A 20,099-nucleotide genomic window follows, 5' to 3' on the forward strand; every position below is an offset into this window, starting at 1 on the left:
CTACCATAAAGGACAAAGAAGGTATTTACCATGGTTCTGATCCTGGCTACTCCTGCTGCCAGAAGGTTATATATATGGACATGTTATAACAATAAGTAACGATGGCATGTGACCACACATGAAGGTCTGCTGTTCTCACCATTACCAGTAATTCTCTCTTCATCATTAAGAAACATTAATGAGTGCCTGCGATGTATATGGACTTGTGTTAGGGTCCTGAGAACATAGTTTCCTCCTCTGAGTATTTTTAAATCTAATAAGAATGTAAATAGACTATATTAATGGGCTAATATTAATGAACATAGACCTAACTGTGTTGACATTCTATTTTACAACTGTCAAATTATACATTTCCCCACCTAAATAATTCAAGATTTGGGGTATAAAACAGTGATCCCCTTGGGCCGGCCCTGTGGCCGAGTGGTTAAGTTTGCGCACTCCGCTGCGGCAGACCAGGGTTTCGTTGGTTTGGATCCTGGGCACGGACATGGCACCGCTCGTCAGGCCATTCTGAGGCACCGTCCCACATGCCACAACTAGAAGGACCCACAACCAAGAATATACAACTAGGTACGGGGGGGCTTTGGGGAGAAAAAGGAAATAAATAAAATCTTAAAATAAATAAATAAATAAAACAGTGATCCCCAAATGACTGTGCTTCATATACAATCAAATTTGAGCTATAACCTACGGTGGTCTCTATCACCACAACCTCTTGCCTAAAGTATGCCTACTCTGCTCCTACTGATTTCCTATTTCACGATCCTAGGCAGGAATTTGCTTTCTTAGCAAACATTGCCCTCTTAATCAATATAAGACTTGAAAGAACTCTGAAGTACCTCTTTGGAAAAACGTGAGGCACTCTCTCATGGAAGAACAGGAAATGAAACATGAAAGTGAAATGAAAACCCAAATCTCACAAAATACTTGACTATGGTTATCTGTGCAGAAGTGGCTAGAAGGCTAATGTGGGAAAGAAGCAACTTTTACTTTTGACATCGTACCCTTTCTTAATGTTCATTTAGCATGTGCTATAGGTTTTCTTTTCTAAAGAGAGAAAAGTATCTATCAAAGGAAGAAAGTAACACCTCTTTTCTATATAGTCAAAGTAGTGCCATGAAAGCCTTTAAGAGAAGAAGCTGTGGTGAGGACGTCATATTTAAGGATCTTTTCTAATTACTCCTTAGGAAATAACACTGCTAGGGAAGGAAGAAAGTATTTTCTCATGCCTCCCTCCAATCACACCCCCCACACCACACACACACACGAATCTTTTCACAGCTAGCCACAAAAATTATTTTCCTCATATGCCTGGGATACAGATATGTCACAAACATTACGTAACAGGAAAAGTGCCGGCTCAGAAATTTAAAAAATAGATCTCATAAAAGGAGATCTTAGCATCCTAAATTTATTAATTTAAAACTATGTGACCAGCAATAAATTATTAAACTTTAGTTATGTCAGGGATAAAACAGAGTAATATCTGACCAAGCCATGTCACATAGAATTGTGAGAATACAGTGTAAGAGCATCATATGTGCACGTAACCTACAGAATTCAATTATATGTGCTTAGGAGAAAAAGAGAGAGATTAATGGGCAGTTTAAGCAACCAAATACATACTGTCTTCGTAGATCTGCTAATTTAGAAGTCAGAGCAGATATTTCTCCAAGAGAACGTAAAATGTCCTCCCTCTCTTTAGGATCATCACATAATTCTGCTATTTTCCGAGCTTCAGCCAAAGCCCCTCGAATCTGTTCTTCTCCTTCTGGTCCACCATTTGGATCTGCAAGCCAATTCTACACACATAGAAATGGAAAATAAGCACACTCTGATCTACTCACAAACCACATTTTATTAAACTTACCAAGACCATCAGAAATATTTTGAAAGTAATCACAAGGCACAGCAGTAATTGTTTCTATAATGCTGATCCTTATTATTTTACATAGGTTCTTAGCTCAGGTAAAATCAAATCAATTCCTCATCTTTTGAAAAATGATTTTTTTCTTCCCCATTAAAATAATATATCTTCACAAGCTTTATCTTATCTTTGAATTAATCACATCTTATTAATTCTTCAGTTTCTCAAACACATGTTTCTTTGCGAAATACTTGAAAATTATTTTACAGTAGTATCAGAAAACTTTAACCCTTTAACATTGCTATGACCAAATATAGTTGTGAATTCTGAGATGAAGAACAATTTTATTCTTTTATTTATTTATTTATTTCCTGCTTTTTCTCCCCAAGTCCCCCCAGTACATAGTTGTATACTTTAGTTGTGGATCCTTCTAGTTGTGGCATGTGGGACGCCGCCTCAGCGTGGCCTGACGAGCAGTGCGCTGTCCATGGCCAGGATCTGAACTAACGAAACCCTGGGCCACCGAAGCAGAGCACGCAAACTTAACCTCTTGGCCACAGGGCCAGCCCCTAGAACAGTTTTAATATACTGTAAGGTACATCAGGAACTAGAACTCTCTTGGTACTCAGAGTACTTACTTTTAACTAATTGAAGTATTCAAAATTAAGATCTCTATCTCAAAATACAGATAAACATTAGTCTAAACCTGTGGTGGCGAGGAGGTGTTTACATTGGTAACTGCTGGGAATTAGTCATCACTTAGAAACACCCATTATCCACCCACAGTAAATTAGGGAGACAGAGAGATACAGGATATTTATGGAACATTTCTCTTTCTCTTTTATTTCCCACCTCTCCTGAAAATCATCATTACTACCTGAGCAGCATCGATCTTCTTCGCAATGCTCTGCTTTGAGTTGGTCATGGCTTCCAGCTTGCGGGCTGCATTTTCCACTTTCGCTGTGAGCACATCTAGACCTTGAGACACCTGCTGGGCTTTCTGCATGGCCACTGGTGAGGCGCCTTGTCCTCTACTCAAAACAGACAGATGCTGTCATTGTACTCTCTCAAATACTTAATAGCAAAATATTACTAAAAGCACAATATATGTCATTTTTGTTAACATGCTTGTGTTTTTCCTTTTCTCTAGTAAATCTGGGATAGCACAAGAAAACACAGAGATAAGCAAAGCAAAAGACCCAAACTGTCTACTTTCTCCTTTGCTATTAAAAATACACATTAGCTTCATGGAACTGCATAACCACTTTAAATATCAGGCCTGCAAATTTTGATAATAATGATTCTCCTCTTGGTGTTGATTACATAATCAAACCTAAACTTCAGCAGGGAAAATGTGCTTGTGATCTTATCGCCATGGAGGATTTTGTTACCATAGTAAAGTATGCTTTAGAAATAAACAGCCCACTAGATTATTTACTGGCAACTATACATTGAAAATGTTTCAGGAGGCAGCATGCACAGTGTTACTGAAAGCACACCACACTGCGACCAAGCAGATCTGTGTTCAAATCCTGACTCCTGATACCTGTGGAACCTTCTTTACGGTGTTCAACCTCCCTGGGCTTCAGTTTTCTAAATTATAAAATGAGGGTTGGGAAGGTAAGAATACTTGCTCTGCTTACCAAACAGAGTGGCTTCAAGCAAAAAGATATTATTGAAAACACTTTGGCAATAAAACAATACACATATACAACTATTATTATGATTGAATTATCATCATTATTATTATAATGATATAACCTAATGATAATCTTAAATGTCTACCTTCCACTCCTAGGCAATCTGTAAATATCAAAACCAGTTAGTACTGAGGAAAAAAAGCACATGGTGACAAGAAACCATTGTTTCCCAGTAAGTTCCTAAAGAATTAATTTCACTATTTTCCTCTCTCAGAAATGGTATGCTACTACTACAAAAAATGATCAGTTAGCAGAAACTTATTTTCCCTTTGTAAGAGACTTTCCACGTCATAAACAAAGTAAAATTTGCCATCTTTATATAAGTTCAGATTTTTTAATCCACCCAGCCTGGTAAATTCAATGATAGCGGTGGCAGCTTTATTATTTGGTAGAATGGCATGGCTGATCATCTTAACCTGAACTTTAGAATGAACTCCAAAACATCTCTGCTTCCCTTACTAATAGTACGGATGTCTGTCATTCATTTAGCTATCCTCTTTTTAAATTTATCTCTATTTTTCATCTATACCGATACTTGAGATAATAAATCAATAATATTTATTGCCAGGTATATATACCTTTTATTTGTCCTTTGACACCTCCCTTTTACATGGCAGAAAAGTGGAATACTTTTAGGAAATATTCTTTTTATGATTTAATTTGCTTTTTTCCTTCAAATCTAATAATTCATGATGAGGAACCCTTTTGGTACAAGAGTCCAACTGTGCAAAAGTAAAAACATTTATGGGCTACATAATTTTTCATTCAAAATAAAAAGTGTACAGTCCCATGGTGGTAGAAATATACACTTATAATCTAGAAACTCTAGGTGACCAAATAGAAGAGTATCAATGACAAAATTGTTACTGAGTTTCAACTACAAAAATGTTAAATAACTAGGCATAGTTAAGAACAGGTAACGGAGACAGCTTTCCAACCTTTCATCATGAAAGGATGTTGCAGGCTCCAGCGTGAAGCAGGTCCATAGCTGCTCCTCACTCTTCTAGACTTTTCTCTTTACAGACAGATGGTCGATCCCATACAACAACTACTTCATTCTCTGCTCAAATTCATCTTTCTCTAAATACATACAATTGCGTATTTGAGAATTCCAAGTGAAAACTGTCTACCACACTGGGAAAAGGCTGCAGACAAAAGAGCCAGCAGCGAGAAATTAGAAGAGCCAAGAATCTTGTCAAACTGCATTGGCATTTCTCCAAATGGGAACAGAACTTCCTTTTGTCCTTTCTGTAAAGTTCTGTCATGCTCATGACAGGGGAGACTGCTTCACAGTAGGAGAAAAAGGCTCAGTGAGCTCAATGAAATCCACTTATTTATGCTGTTCCTTCTTTCCTTCAAGAGAGAGACTCTTAAACCTGAAGCCCATGGAGCTTCCAGGGCTACAGTGAACCCATGGACCTCTGGAAATTATACATAATATTATAGGGGCATGTTTATATGCAACTTTTTAGGTAGATATTAATGGCTTTCATCAGATTATTAAAATGATCTTGGTCCAAAAAATGTTAAGAACCACTGCTTTAAGAACTGTATTCTTAAGTCTATTATGTTAATACATTTGAGACCAGGTATAATGGTATGCAACATGTCGAGGAGGCCATTTCTGAGGCCGTAATTTGTATGCAGACCCTGTATATTCCAATTACCTCAAGATGTTTCATGACATTCTTGAAGCAAAATTAAACTTCATCTACACTAGTGTTTCACCATACTTCAATTTTTCTCAATGCCCATATTATAAAATTCCTAAAATTCAAGATCTTTTAGAACTGCATTAACTGTATATATGAGTTCCAAACAAACCTGTATTACACTCAGTTTTCTTTCTTTCTTTCTTTTTTTTTGGTGAGGAATATTGGCCCTGAGCTAACATCTATTGCCAATCTTCCTCTTTTTTCTTGAGGAAGATTGTCCCTGAGCTAACATCTGTGCCAATCTTCCTCTATTTTCTATGTGGGACTCCATACCTTGGCTCAATGAGTGGTGTATAGGTCCGTGTCTGGGATCTGAAACTGTGAACCGCAGGCCACCAAAGCAGAGTGCACAAACTTAACCACTACGCCACCAGGCCGGCCATATACTAAGTTTTCTTAATAGCCGACTACATATATTTAGTTTATGGAGGAAAAAATTCTAAAAGCCAAGACCTAAGGTGAGTAAAAGATAGGTAAAAGAATTATACAATCAAATGAACAGTGATGAAATAGAAACTCAAAAGAGCCCAGAAATGACCAACTTAGAGGATAATCTATTTAACTGATTTTAAAAGTGATATGAAATCATTCCAATGTCTTTATTCTTTCTGTTTCTTTCTACCCATCCTTCATAAAAGATATCTTCTCCCTGCCCCTTATTTTTCATAAGCCAATGGCTAGAAATTAAAAAACCAGATTTCTATTTCAACTTCAACTTTATTACAAGGCATCTGCATATTTTAAAAGTTCAGCAAAGAGAAAATTCACTTCAATTTCAAAAGAATTAGTAGATTATAATATCTATGTTATCTATTAGACAAAGAGAACTAGAAACCTGCTTTCTGAATCATTCTATCAGGCGGGAGATCCTATCTGTTACCCACTACTGCTCTGCTAAGAGCAGAGGAACTTTACCTGGCTCGGAGGTCAGCCACTTGGTCAGTCATCTGTCCTAGCATTTTGCAGGTTCCCAAGATCTCCCTGCGTTCTTTGCCTGCACAGAGTTCGCCAACTTTTCCAGCTTCATCTAAGATCTGCCTGATGGCTTGCTCACCAGCATCCCCTAAAATAAAAAGATATTCAATATCTACATTGTTGATACATTAATTATTTAGAGAGGATGCTTTACAAGTCATTTCATTCATGAAGGAACAGATGATTTTAAACAATAAGACAAGTGAATAGAAGGCAATACATCTGATAGCTAACAGCCAAGCAGTGCCCTTACAACCACAGGGTGAGGTTTCAACCACAGATACTGCTAAAAAAGATATACGTGGAACCATATCCATCTGGAGATAGTAAGCAGCTTGTGGTAAGAATATGGATGACGAAAATAGGCCCTAACAGTTTCATAGTACTTAGCACCTACAAACCTCCCTCCAATAGGCTCTTCATTCAAATATTAATCTAAAACTGAATAAATATTAGATTAGAAAATCCATAAAGCCTAGCTTAATAACCTATTTGGATCTTATCTGTTTATATAAGTCAACTTTACTTTCCAATTCTTATTGGCATCATCATTTAATCTGCTTAATTACTTTATTGACATAAATGGAAATCTGCCCAATGGGAATGAGAAGAGAAGAGTTTTTATTCAAAATAATTACCTTTCTGAGTCAGGGAAGGGGTGAACCAATAATTCGGCAAAGAATGCCCAGTTCAGCTTGGTTTATTCCTCCATGAATAGGGGTGATTATTCTATACTCTTCATTCTTTTAAAACTAGTAATGCTTCAATTAGTCAAAACTATCAGAGAATGGAGTATGTCCCTAAATAGTGTACTAGTTATCTCAGGATTATGAGATTATGGAAAGACTTCTTTCTTTATTTCTTTTGTTTGCCTGGTTTTTAGCTTTTTATTGTATCTACAGAAAAGTAGAAGCAGAGGGTTACCTGGGGAGGCACTGGGGTCACGGAGCCAACCTTTGGCCTGGTTCAGTTTGGAGTCTATGGAGGCCAATGCTCTCTTCATGGCTTCAGTGTCCTTTTGAAGAGAAATACCACGATTATTTTCTTTGCAAAAATTGAGATACTATGATACAAAGTAAGACAGAGAAGAAGTTACAACATACAATAGCTAAGGTAGTCCTACAACAGCCTTAAAAAATATTCTCATCACACCATAACGCCTATTTCTGTCAAAATGCAGCGTCTTGCATGCAAATCTTCAGTTAATTCTATTCTCTTTCCTGGTCTCCCTATTGCCAAACTGTGAAAACTGGTAAAATTGCTCAAGCCAAAAGATGTTTAACGTCTTCAGCAGGAAAAAGCCCTGTTGTCACATGCTTCATTATTAGACTTTCTACTAGTCAACATTCATCTACTTTAGCCCTGCCAAAGCCCTCCCAGCTTCAGGGAAGCCTCATTAGCAAGTGGTGCCACAAATCACAGTTCTTTTACATCTTGTTTTGAAATACACACATACTGGATAATGTTTCACTATATTTAATTAATCTGAAAAACTTGGAATTACTGGTTGGAAAAAATTAAAAATGTTAATCTAGCAATTTAGTTTTAATTCCACAAATAAACCACTAAATGTAATACAAGAAAGAAGTCTTTTTCTGGCCTTCCCTGCCACGCGTCATCCTTAGTTCCCGTAACCAACCCTAACCTGGAAGAAGAGGCAGGATAAAATAAGTGGGTCTCAATTTAACGTTTACATTCAGGATTCATAATGGCTAGCATAAATGAGAAGCTGAAACAACAGGCTAGTCACTTTAAAAATATAAATATATTTTAATAAAAGTTTTAAAAATATAGAAAAATTCAGAGAACAATATAACAAATAGCCATGTACCCATCCTCACAACTGACAGACTGGCCACTTCTTAAGTCTCTATTTAACAACTTAAAAGATAGCCTATCTCACCTTTACTCTAAGGAACTGGCTCTTACAGAGTCCATCCATCAAAGCACAGAGTTAACCTTTGAAATTCTAGGCAATGCCCTAAATCCCTACCTTTTGTCAATTTCCAGTCTTGCAAAACTGGGGTTCTTAAATATGTTGTACCACTAGTTTTCCACAGGGGGGAACCAGGAGCATCCTTACTTCCAACTCAAAGGAGACCCAGCACTAAGCACAAATAAGCCCTGGGAGCACTCATAGTTAGATATAAGGTCAGCAGCCTGACCCCAGCTTTTCCAAAGTACCTATTCAAATTATAGGACTCTCAGCTTTGGATTCCTTTCTTCTGCATCTCAACAGATACAGGTTGTTCTACTCTTGTAACCGTGGCGATCTAAGGCTCTAAATGGCAAATCTCAATCACAGCAGCTAAAGAGAAGCGAACTAAATTACTGAAAAAATGGAAATAAAATAGTATTATCATCAAGTTATATGGAATTATGGTAGTGCTATATCAGTCTAAAAGGCAGAGTCATAGGAGGATCTATTTCAAAATCCATTTGTAATTAGCACAAGTAGACAAGTGGCATTTTTTAAGTGCTCTGATTCTCTAATAATTTAAATATCTGCTCCTCTTCCATCTTGTTCTACATTTATCTCTACAGAAAATTCTGCCTTCAAAAGTCAACTTGAGCTTAAATCCAAAATAGCAAAGCCAAAATCAAGAGCTCTTTAGAGAGAGTTTCAGGCAACTCCCAACCTCAGAGTTGGATAGCCTTTAGGATCTAACACGAATTATAGGACTTTGTGTGGGTACAGACTAAAAAAATTCACAATCTCTCACCTAGGAAGCATGTGTACATTCTGATGAAGAGAAATGATATTCATGTAAAAATACTTAACTTAAAATCTGTTAATAACCATTTTTCTAACACACTTATATGAAACAATAGATATTTACTAATTTCAAAAATCTAAATTTAAGGGGAAACAAAGATCAGAAACTTAAGTGTCTACTCTAGCATTAAAGGCTACTAGTTAGGAAACTAACTTTAATTGAGCATTTCCTGCATGTTAGGTTTTGTTTTAGTCGGTTTTTTCCCTCAATTACTTCATTGAACTTCAAATTTAAATGTAATTAAATTTTACAAATGAAGAAACAGGGGTTCAGTCCTAGAATCTAATTTGATCTCAGGTTTGTTGACAACAAACCTCATTATTTTATGTTAGATGAAACTGAGGAATTTTTTTCTTTTACCAAAGAAAGTTGCCAAAGATTCCACTAACCTTCTATAATAGTCAGCAAATCTTTGCCTTGTCGATTTTGGCTTTGGTCAATACTGCCCAGAAAATCAGCTCTAGAAATAAAATTCATAACCCTCCCTAACCTAAATGACTGCTTTTATTCTCCATTGCCCAAAATGATTTGAAACACAATGGAAAAACTGGCTTTGCTCTATTCAGTATCCTCAAAAATCACTGCTTTTTCCTCCCTAATAAAGTGTGAATGGCGACCACACTTCAAAGAAAGAATCTGACTCTCAGGATGTGAGTAATTTACTCCTATGTGGGAGATGTGACAACATCAAGAAGTTAAAATTAAGAGAGATGCTCATTTTCCCCTAAAAAGAATCAATGGTAAATTGGGAATAAAGCTGCATTTTTAAACTGAGAATTGCAATTAGTTACCCAAGTTTTTAATAGCATGAATTTTAGACAGTTTTGGAGATTTAAAGCAGTCACTGAAAGGGCCACCTTAAATTCTTTCTGGAACAGAGCAAGTTGTAAATAATCATTTAAACACAATACATTTTAATGTCATATCTATTAAAAACAAAAATGTTTATGGGAACAAATATTTTGGTCTCCTAAGAATCTCATATATATTTCTTTTGAAGGGCAGTATTGATTATGGAATTGACAGAATTCTGTCATAAGCAACAAAAGAAGTATAAGAACACTGGATCTAATATAAACAAATTCACTAAACAACTAGGACTAGAAGTCAATTTTGAGACATATTTATAAACAGTGAAAATAATCCCAACCCTTGTGCTCAACCATACTATGTACAACGCTTTTAGTTAAACCTTGTCACGTAATTCTAAGTACCCAGAGTGCAATCTGGGTATGAAATAGAAGAGAAAAAACCTGCAACTTCATTTGAGTACTTTTCTCTATAAAATCCCAAATTTGGGAAAGAGAAAAGTCTCTACCAATCTCTTCTCTGGTTTGTTGTTATTGTTTTTTAAGAATGTAAAGAAACCAGATCTAGTCATGCAGCTTTGGGGACAGCTGGCAGGTTTCTGGTCCCCTCCGCCTATAGTCCCCCTTTTTTTTTTAACCACTTTTTTTTTTTTTTTAAAGATTGGCACCTGGGCTAACAACTGTTGCCAATCTATTTTTTTTTTCCTGCTTTATCTCCCCAAACCCCCCCCGGACACAGTTGTATATCTTAGTTGCTGGTCCTTCTAGTTGTGGGATGTGGGACGCTGCCTCAACGTGGCCTGACGAGTGGTGCCCTGTCTGCGCCCAGGATCCAAACCCTGGGCCGCCTCAGCGAGCGCGTGAACTTAACCACCCGGCCACGGAGCCGGCCCCTATAGTCCCCTTTATTATAAAACTTTTATGAGTCTAGGTTTTAAATGAAAAAACCACAGTGCCTCGGCACTCTCCCACACATACCAAAAGGTAGAAGGACAACCTAAAAGAACTCCTTTCTACACGCTTTCCTCTGAAATTTAATATAGAATTAGACCTAAAGAACATTGAATAATACTGAGAACCAGTGAGTTCCTCCAACAGACAATCAAGAGGAACTGCAGCAGAAAAAGAAAGGTCCTGCAACCCTAGGCTCTTGAAAATTGTAAATACGAGACAAAGAACCGCCTCTCTCTCACTGCCTAATCTACTCTCCCTTTGTCCACAAACACCTCCCTCCCCACTCTTCCCACTCCATTCCATTCCTGACCACATTTCCACCCACAAATCAGTGTTTTAAACAAGGATGTTTCTGGAAAGAATAGACTGGGCAGTAGAACAAAACCTTACAAATTACATTTAAGCAAGAAGAACAAGTCGTCTAGCCTGAGACTTCAGGCAAGTTACCCTTCCAGGCTTCAGTTCCTCATCTCTAAGAATACCTTCCCTGCTCTAAAATTCTATGCCACCTGTGAGTGCACAAACGCATTTCAGATGTACCAACTAAAAAGATCACTTGGATCAGAAGGGAAATGTCAAGTCCTTTAACATTTTGGGCTTTTCTCCTTTTTGTGGGGAGGGGATAAAATATCATAAATGCCTAAATTAACTATTTAACTCAAACTCCAAGGGATAAATCTTTCATTGCATTAGCTGCTAAAATAAAACACTAGAAGACTCATAAAAAGTTCACATACAACATTATTTTTTCAAAAATAAAATAAAAATCAACCCTTAAATCCCAATGGTCTGCTGTAAAGGCAAGTATTACAGGATTGCATGTTCTAACCAATACTTCCTCCTTTGGTAGAGAGGAGTAATCTATGCAAGACTTCTGAGTCAGTCACTACATCTACGCCCACCAGCCCAGGCCCAGAGTGGGAGGAGACCCACAGGAACTAACTTTGAACAATAGTATCTAATCACTCAAGGTACGGCTGCAGGAGGCCCTATGCAGGGTTCAGAAACTCTTAGCATTGAAATGCTTTTTAAATTTTTCTCATTTCCTTTCAATTCTCAGCATGTTTCAAGATACAGGTAACATAAATACAAAAAAGAAAGATTAAATATAGATTGCTAAATTTACAAAGGGTGGAATTAGAATTGTTTTTAATTCACAAATTCTTTTGTTTCATAATGTATTCCCAGCAAAAATGCTAAACTATTTTTTAATGATCACTGTAAGACGATTATTGCTTTAAGGAGGGGAAAATGTTTACTTTCAAAATGAAATGAAGTATTTAAAGTCAAAGTATTTTTAAATTTGTAAATCTGCAATTTGAGTGTTGGTATGAAAGGTAAAATAATCAGCTATTGCATTGCCTCTTTAAAATCTTAACTTATTTGGCAAGACGCACTTTTACCAAGAATTTTTTCCACTTACTTTCTTCCCCCACTTTTCTAGAGGAACCACCACTTTCCAGGAGAAAACTGCACCAGTGGGGAAGCATGAAACAAGTATGGTAAGACAAGGTTAATTCTTTATTGGTAGGGCAGAGGAGGTAAAAGATACCGTAGTATTAAACAGAATGGGAACCCAGGGGTCACAGACAGTCATGGTCTGATTAATTCACTGCTTACAACTGAGAAACGAAAGATGCATAATGCTACTAAACTGAAAAATAACCAAAACCTTACTTACCAATTTCCATTGTCAAGGTAAAATTTTTTTTCTAAATATTCTACCAAGTAATAAAACAATTACTCTTAGAGGTTAAGGGGAGGTAGAGTGGATGGTGATTGAGTCGGGAGGGAGATTGTCATGTATTTTTTTCATAGCATTTTGATTTTTGAACCAGGTAAATGTATAACAAAAGCAAAATAAAGCTAAAAAATAAACATTTCTTGTTCATTCTGCTGTCATTATGTACTTGAGCACAACTAATCTTATTTACTTTCTTTCATTCTGGTAGTTTGTTTTGCAGCATCCTAGCAGGCTGGTTCCTTCAAGGTCAGCATAAAACTAAAACAGCTACAAGACTGTATACCATGGGGACCAGGTCTATTTCCCTTATATATCCCCCCAAGTGCCTAATCCTTATCCCGAAAAATTCAACTGACTAATTTTTTTAAAGCAGCAGCTCTCAATGGCACTTGGGCAAAATAAAGCTTACTAACAATTTACTAAATGATGTATGACTTTTCCTTGCCGAAAACAGAGAAATATTCAGACTTCAATGCCTGCTTCTCCTTTTTACTATTTCTCCTCTGCCAGAAGCAAAGGCGAGAGAATAAGGAAAGAGATCAGGTTAGGGGAACATAAGGTCATGAAGAACTATGGCTGATTCACAGCTTAGACAGCAGAACATGCAGTGAGCTATGGATTGAAGTCAGGAAAAACTTTAGATACACCTTACTTTTTTCCTTTTGATTTTGAAGGCTAGGATTAGTGTGAAGGATAGGTGCCCCATCTAAACTCTCTAGCCTACCCTTTTGATTATGGCTGAAAACCTCAATGATACATCACCAAAAGCAAAATTCCATACCCTGCAAAAAAGACTGGTAGGAGAGGCAAATACAGAGACAGCATCAGCTGAAAGTTTCCTTTCCTAAGAGAGAGTCCACAGGTAACTTAAGAGTCACCAGCTACCTGGGGAAACCTGCCCCTCAAATGAAGTCAGTGAGAATGACCAGGCGAGAACAGTTGTCAGGAGCCTGTCAAAGAGATAAAAGTACCCACCAAATAGAGAAAGCCTGATATCCCATAATAATGTCTTTCCTTTTGCTTTCCCCAAAGAAACAGCTCAATATGAGCCAGAGTCAGTCTGCGCAGCACAGCCCCAAGTCCCATATTCAGTTATATTCTGACACATATTCGAGCACAGTGTTACACACCGGCACACAGAATAGGCACAGCACACAGCACAAGAAAACCTCACAGACATGCTTTTTCTCTATTTAAGCGAAAAAGAAACTAGAGGGCAAGAAAAAGCTTACCTTCTAAACGTGAGAAAAAGAATAAAACAAACAAGAAAACAAAAAAAGATGCATAAAGAAGTCATAACAGGGAAGTGAAAGTTGTTAAATATGCAAAAGCAAAATTAAGTAAAATATCAAAGACTTAAAATGATTTTACCATATAGATTTAAAATACAGTCTTAGAACTTGTTCAAGAACTTCGTGTCTCTGTAAACAAATCCATAGTTAAAATAAGCTGACTAATTTCTTCTGCATATTTAGATGCGCTTTCTGGGCAACAAGAGAGAGGGCTGGTGATTTTAGGCCCCAGCTTTTTTTTTAAAAGATTTTATTTATATATTTATTTTTCCTTTTTCTCCCCAAAGCCCCCCGGTACATAGTTGTATACTCTTCGTTGTGGGTCCTTCTAGTTGTGGCATGTGGGACGCTGCCTCAGCATGGTTTGATGAGCAGTGCCATGTCCGCGCCCAGGATTCGAACCAACGAAACACTGGGCAGCCTGCAGCAGAGCACCCGAACTTAACCACTCGGCCACGGGGCCAGCCCCTAGGCCCCAGCTTTGATCTTACCTTACAAGTATCCTGGAGGACAAACATAGCCCTACCAGCACCCAGTGGAAGTCACACTACAAAAATCCCCTCTTTAGTCTGCTACCAGCCTGCTGGGTAGCCTTAGAGACAACATTTGGGTCACACATGGGGAAGCTGGATCCTGGAGACAGTGTGTTCGCCCCACCACCTGTATCTTGGGCTCCTACACAGAAAGTGTAAACCCAAGTGTCTCTGTTCCCCGAGATAGTCACTAGACAGGGAGAAGCAGACCAGAACAGCAGCAACACAAAACCACAGCTGCTGGGCTCTAGAAGGAACCCATCAACTCTTTTGGAGTCCAAGAAGAAATTCTAGAAAAGGGTAAAGGGATCCCCTCAAACTAACTGACAAATGTGAAAACTAATATTTTAATTAAGCTCTCCTTAGGGAAAACGAAATGACGAAGGGACACACCTAGAAATGCCAACAGTTTCCCTCTGTAGATTTCTCTGGGTCAAAGGCTGGTTATGGAAAAGTTTTCCATAAAATTTAGTCACAGGCATATGCTGTATTTTACTTAGTCACCTAGTAACAACCACCCATGAAAAAGGTAGGGCTCCCACCCACAGGAGTATACATCACACCAGAATTCCTCCACCAGCCCAGTCCATGAGACTCTAGCATGAAGGCAAAGCTACACATCTCAGCCTTTAACCAACATTCATCCCACATAACTATTTCTTTTTTTTACCTTGTAGCAAAGGAAATTTGAAAAAGTAGCAAGTAACCCATGAAACAAAAGTGAAGAAATTACTTTCATAATGTCTGAACAGTCTTATTCTACACACAATTACAAGATAAAATACAGTCATGTACTGCATAACAGTATTTTGGTCAACAATGAACCACATATACAATGGTGGTCCATAAGATTAGTACCAGATAGTCTAGGTGTATAGTAGGCTATACCAGCTAGGTTTGTATAAATATACTCTGTGATGTTCATACAACAATGAAATCACTTAACAATGCATTTTTCAAAACATATCCCCATCATTAAGCAACACATGACTATATACGACAATCAAACCCCCAGGAGGGGAGAATTTGGGATTTTGCTTAGTTCTCCTCCAATAACACTTACCTTGCTGGCCCAGGCATCTTCATCCCAAGAAGTGAGTTGTAATACACGAATGATCTCATTAATTTCAGCACTCATCTTTTCTACAGTAAAATTGCGATTCTTCAAAGCTTCCTCTATTCCTTGGTTTTTTGAGTTTTTAGTTGTTACAAAAATCTTCATAGCTATAAAAATAAAAGATCAAAAAATAAGCTTAGAATTTAATCCTGTTGTATAACAATATCACACAAAATGTTCTACACTTTGAACACATGTTTTGGGCTTCTAAGGTCTTAAAAAGAATATAAAAACAAACACTGCAAATCTGCCAATAAAGTTCCTACATCAGCAACTGTCATTGTAAAGAAAACTCAACGTACAAAACATCACCAAGCATGATCACAGAACTAATTTAACGTGCATGTACTGATGACCTACAATCACAAAATATCCAATGTCCTAAATCAGTTATCATCCCAGCCCTAACACTGGCCCCCTCTAACACAAGCCTAATGGGACAAGATAAAAACAGTCAGTAAAACCATCAGTGGAGTATCCTGCTGCCCCCAATCTCGACGAAAGATTCCCAAAGTGTTTATCTTGCAGGATTTCTCTCAACATGTAGCAGGGACTTTCTAACCCCCAAAAGAGAGGAATAAGAAAATAATAGTAATATGAAACACTGGAGAGAGTATCTTTCCATGAGATAATTAAAGTTATAAAAATAAAGATTAATCAACACTTCATCGAGTTACCTAGAGTAGGAAGAAATCCTCTTCCCAACAACCTTTCTGCCACATGGATCAGTTGGCCTCACTGTTTCCGAGAGATTATAAGACTCTATTATCAAATTTTTGTTTTCTAGTTCACGTAAGGGCTTTCTGAACTCTTACATTCACATATCTCCTTTTTTAGTTACTACCTGAAATGCCAAAGCAGGGAGGCAGTTGTTGGGGGTCACAGTGACATGCCTCATAAGATTCTGAAAATAGGAGCCAGCCCCGTGGCCGAGTGGTTAAGTTCACATGCTCCGCTTTGGCGGCCCAGGGTTTCGCCAGTTCGAATTCTGGGCGTGGACATGGCTCCGCTCATCAAGCCAGGCTGAGGCAGCATCCCACATGCCACAACTAGAAGGACCCACAACTAAAAATACACAACTTATGTACCAGGGGACTTTGGGGAGAAAAAGGAAAAATAAAATCTTTTAAAAAAAAAGATTCTGAAAATAAAGCTGCCTTCTGAGAGTTAAACAGTCAAACCACAACTTGACTAAGATAACTACATAAACCATGAGGTGTCTGTACATACTAGACACTCAATAAGCATAACTCCCTTTTGCTTGTTGAGAGAGTAGCCACGATGTTTGTATTTCTGGACTCTTTTCAATGGGAAAGTGATCCCAGTTGGTGTAGGCCATCAGCTCTACAATGTAGAGAACAGTTAAATATATTTTAGGAAAAACTGTGTTAACACAACACTGAAAAGCATTCTGGGTTCACTTCTTTATCATACAGTACTCCATAATATCCATTCTAGCTCCTAATTGTTTTTTTATAACACAAATAAAGGTGTCAAAATTCATACATCCCAGATTACTGATTCTAGAGGAGATTCCACCTCCTGGAAAAAGAACCTATTAGAATTTAACAAGAACAGAACTAGGCAACAGAAGGGCAGTTTCAAACAAAGAGCAGGAGGAAAGCATTAGAGAAAATGAATACTGGTTCTTAGCCAATCAGCTGCAGTCATCAGGTAATACTCAATCCATCAGGTCTCATTTTTACCCAGGCTGAAGGACATGCAACCATGCAACAAAAGAAAATGAACATCAGAGTTTAGAATATGTTAACATTTTTTTTTTTTCTCTAAGATAAAGTACAGGCAGAAAATACCTGAAATGAGAACTGGCAGCAACTCTTTCACGGTGTTCATTGAGTTCACCAGCATCACTCGGTGCTCCTGGTGAGTTAGTTCCTGCTGCCTCTCGTCAATCATCTTGGCCATCTTAGTCATTCCTGGGGCATAAGGAATAAATTGGGCAGGGTGAGTAGTGAAACAATCCAGAGTCTGCCTTTCTGAGCCTAAATCTATTAATGAATTACTATGAAAGTCCAAACTGATTGTTCACACTTATTTAAACAACAGATCCTATCACTGGACTCTAGCATTTACGATGATAGAATTTCTCAGGAAAATTCTAACTTAATGCAACTTTTATCTTTTCATTAAAAGTAATTTATTAAATATAAATCCTAAATGTGACATAATTTTCACACATTTGACATATACACATTCATAAATATAAAAAAATTGAAATGAATAAATATATATTTGTAAAAAGTAAATTCACAAGTAGGAAAAAAATATTTTTCCTGGCTACCATGAATACAGGTTTCAGGCCATGTACTTGGCCACTGCGCCTACGTATGTAAGAATCTCAAATGAACTTAGTATTGAGAGTATAGTGACTGAAAAGAATCTTAAGAATTGCAATAATGTGTTTTGTTTTCATCTTTATATTTTTCTGTACTTTCCAATTTATCCAAAATAAGCATGTACTACTTGTATAATTAGAAACAAATAAAATATTATAAAAATAATTATAGTGATGAGAGCATCTGAAAGCATCTGGTGTTTTGGAATCAGCCTGCTAGCCCTTTTTGTTTACTTTGGTTATTATTCAAAGGTGCTATGTGATTCTCTAAAGCTTTGATTTTCAAACTGCTCTTAGGATTTCGTAAGTAGTTCACAGATCGTCAAGAAGTACCAAATGAAGATAGAAAAGGTGGGGCCGCCCCAGAGTAGCTCTATTTTTGTCTTTTATATGTTGGGACTCTGCATAAGATTTCATTTGAAGAAGTAAAATTTTCTCCCAGTGCTATAAGAAAGTTTAAAGAGTACTGCTCTAAAGCCATTTCCTGGTGATCTTCAGTGATGGTTCAGAGAAATTCTTAACTGCTGTAAGTTTACAGAATGACTGCACCAGAACCTTACAAAAATACTGTTAATAAAAATCATTTCACGTAAAACAAAAGAATTTCATAAGGTGGTATGTGATCTTTAATACTAACCAGTTAAACATCTGATGTGTCTTGTCATTGGTCTCATTCATACTTTAAGGACCCTCAAGTTCATGTTATATGTCTATAACATCAAAAGCTGGTACCTGTTCATATATTTTGAATATTCAATTATCAGACGACTAAACAATCATTTCAAAATGAGAATTAGCCAGAGTAGCGCTTCTCTTCTTCTAGGTCTGATTATATTATGCAGCTTGGGCTAGGGCATGCATCCTTTATAGTAGGTGGGCTAATTAGCAAGAGCTATAGGCCAGCTGGGAGACAGTGAAGGAATGCTGTATAATGTGGAATGGAGAGGTCAGGATTCAGGGTGGCCCTAAGCATTACAGTAATAGAAAAGTATCTCCTACACTCTCCAGCAACATTTGCAATGTCTCGTTTAATTCATTAGACAGGACAGAAAGCAGATTCAGCTTTCAGAGACCATGATATCTCCTCAGTAGAAGCACAGCATAACTCCATCAGCAGAGGAGAGACACCTAAAAGCCCAATGCATCATTACCTACCTTCTACAAAAGTAGGGGGGAGTGTTCCTTTCCTCTTGATCAAACAAGGACAATCCATAAAAATTTTTATTATAAAAAGTGGATATGACTAACCTGGTCCAAGATTCTTTGTGTAAGTGACCAAATCTTCCATAGTTTCCACCACCTCTGCCACTGTAAGATATTCCAAAATTCCTTTGCAAACTCTAATAATTTTACGAACCTGAAAATATATTTCAGGGTATTCAGTCAAGTGAGTGAACAATAAGTAGAAAATGTGGTAATTCAGATGTGTAGCTATTCAACATTTTCTCATCCTAAACAATCATCAATCCTCCATTATTATTTTTGACTAGGCATTTTGTCGGAGAGAGACTGCCTACCTCAGCCTCGTCGAAGGTGAGGAGCAGGTCTGATGTGCCAGAGAGGATGCCCCTTGACCCATCAATTAGATAATCTCGAGCAGGCACTGAGTAAGGGTCTGACTGAAGCATCTGGGCTGCCTGGACAAGTTTGGTACAAGCATTCTCGACCCTGTGAGGAGGAATAAGGATTTAACCCACTAGCAGAACCAAGCAAAAGAATATCATACGCAAATACAAAGACAGTAAATAGATGTAAATTCACATTTTCTCCCCACATGGAAAATAGTCAAGACCAATGTATAACAGAACCTAAGTTTTTAGCTTTCAAAATTTACAAGTAAGGGCAGCTTATTCATTCATTCACTCCACTAATCCCTTGTTTTTTGCTATTTCCTGGCAACAAAAAATGATGAGAAAATGTTTTGGACCTTTTACTTTAGGTTGCTATATCTCTGTAACTCCTTTGTTTCCTTACTCCTCACCCTATGCACCTTGCTGTTAAAAGACACTACACAGAGAACTGAAATCTTTGACAACAGTTTCAGATTTAACAGCTGGAAATAAAATGCCAAAGCCCGTTGTTAAGTGAAATTTAATAATCAGATGAAGAAAAGGAATAGGAGAAAACACAAAGAAAAAAGCATGAGGCAATGATAAATTTCTCATTCATCGAGCTAAATGGATTTGTTTGACAAATCCATTGGACTGTTTGAAAATAGCCCTATAACACTATGTTGTTAATTAAAATGTCACTGGCATTA

The 20,099-nt window shown here is 37.4% G+C and overlaps 1 protein-coding gene across 4 annotated transcripts in view; it reads right to left on the reverse strand.

Annotated features, from left to right (window-relative positions):
* The window catches only part of VCL (vinculin), a 95,065-nt gene that overhangs the window by 26,029 nt on the left and 48,937 nt on the right, over positions 1-20,099 (reverse strand). For 2 of the 4 annotated variants that reach the window (XM_046652324.1, XM_046652322.1), the window contains exons 3-10: positions 19,357-19,507; positions 19,088-19,196; positions 17,298-17,420; positions 15,430-15,590; positions 7,182-7,272; positions 6,198-6,345; positions 2,745-2,898; positions 1,627-1,802 (exon numbers count right to left, since the gene is read on the reverse strand). In XM_046652324.1, the coding sequence (XP_046508280.1) occupies positions 1,627-1,802; positions 2,745-2,898; positions 6,198-6,345; positions 7,182-7,272; positions 15,430-15,590; positions 17,298-17,420; positions 19,088-19,196; positions 19,357-19,507 (1,113 nt within the window). Of the gene's footprint in view, positions 1-1,626; positions 1,803-2,744; positions 2,899-6,197; positions 6,346-7,181; positions 7,276-15,429; positions 15,591-17,297; positions 17,421-19,087; positions 19,197-19,356; positions 19,508-20,099 lie in introns of all 4 variants that reach the window. The other 2 variants (XM_046652323.1, XM_046652321.1) reach the window with 1 other exon arrangement.

Source organism: Equus quagga, chromosome 2 (assembly GCF_021613505.1).
Source record: "Equus quagga isolate Etosha38 chromosome 2, UCLA_HA_Equagga_1.0, whole genome shotgun sequence".
Taxonomy (NCBI): Eukaryota; Metazoa; Chordata; class Mammalia; order Perissodactyla; family Equidae; genus Equus; species Equus quagga.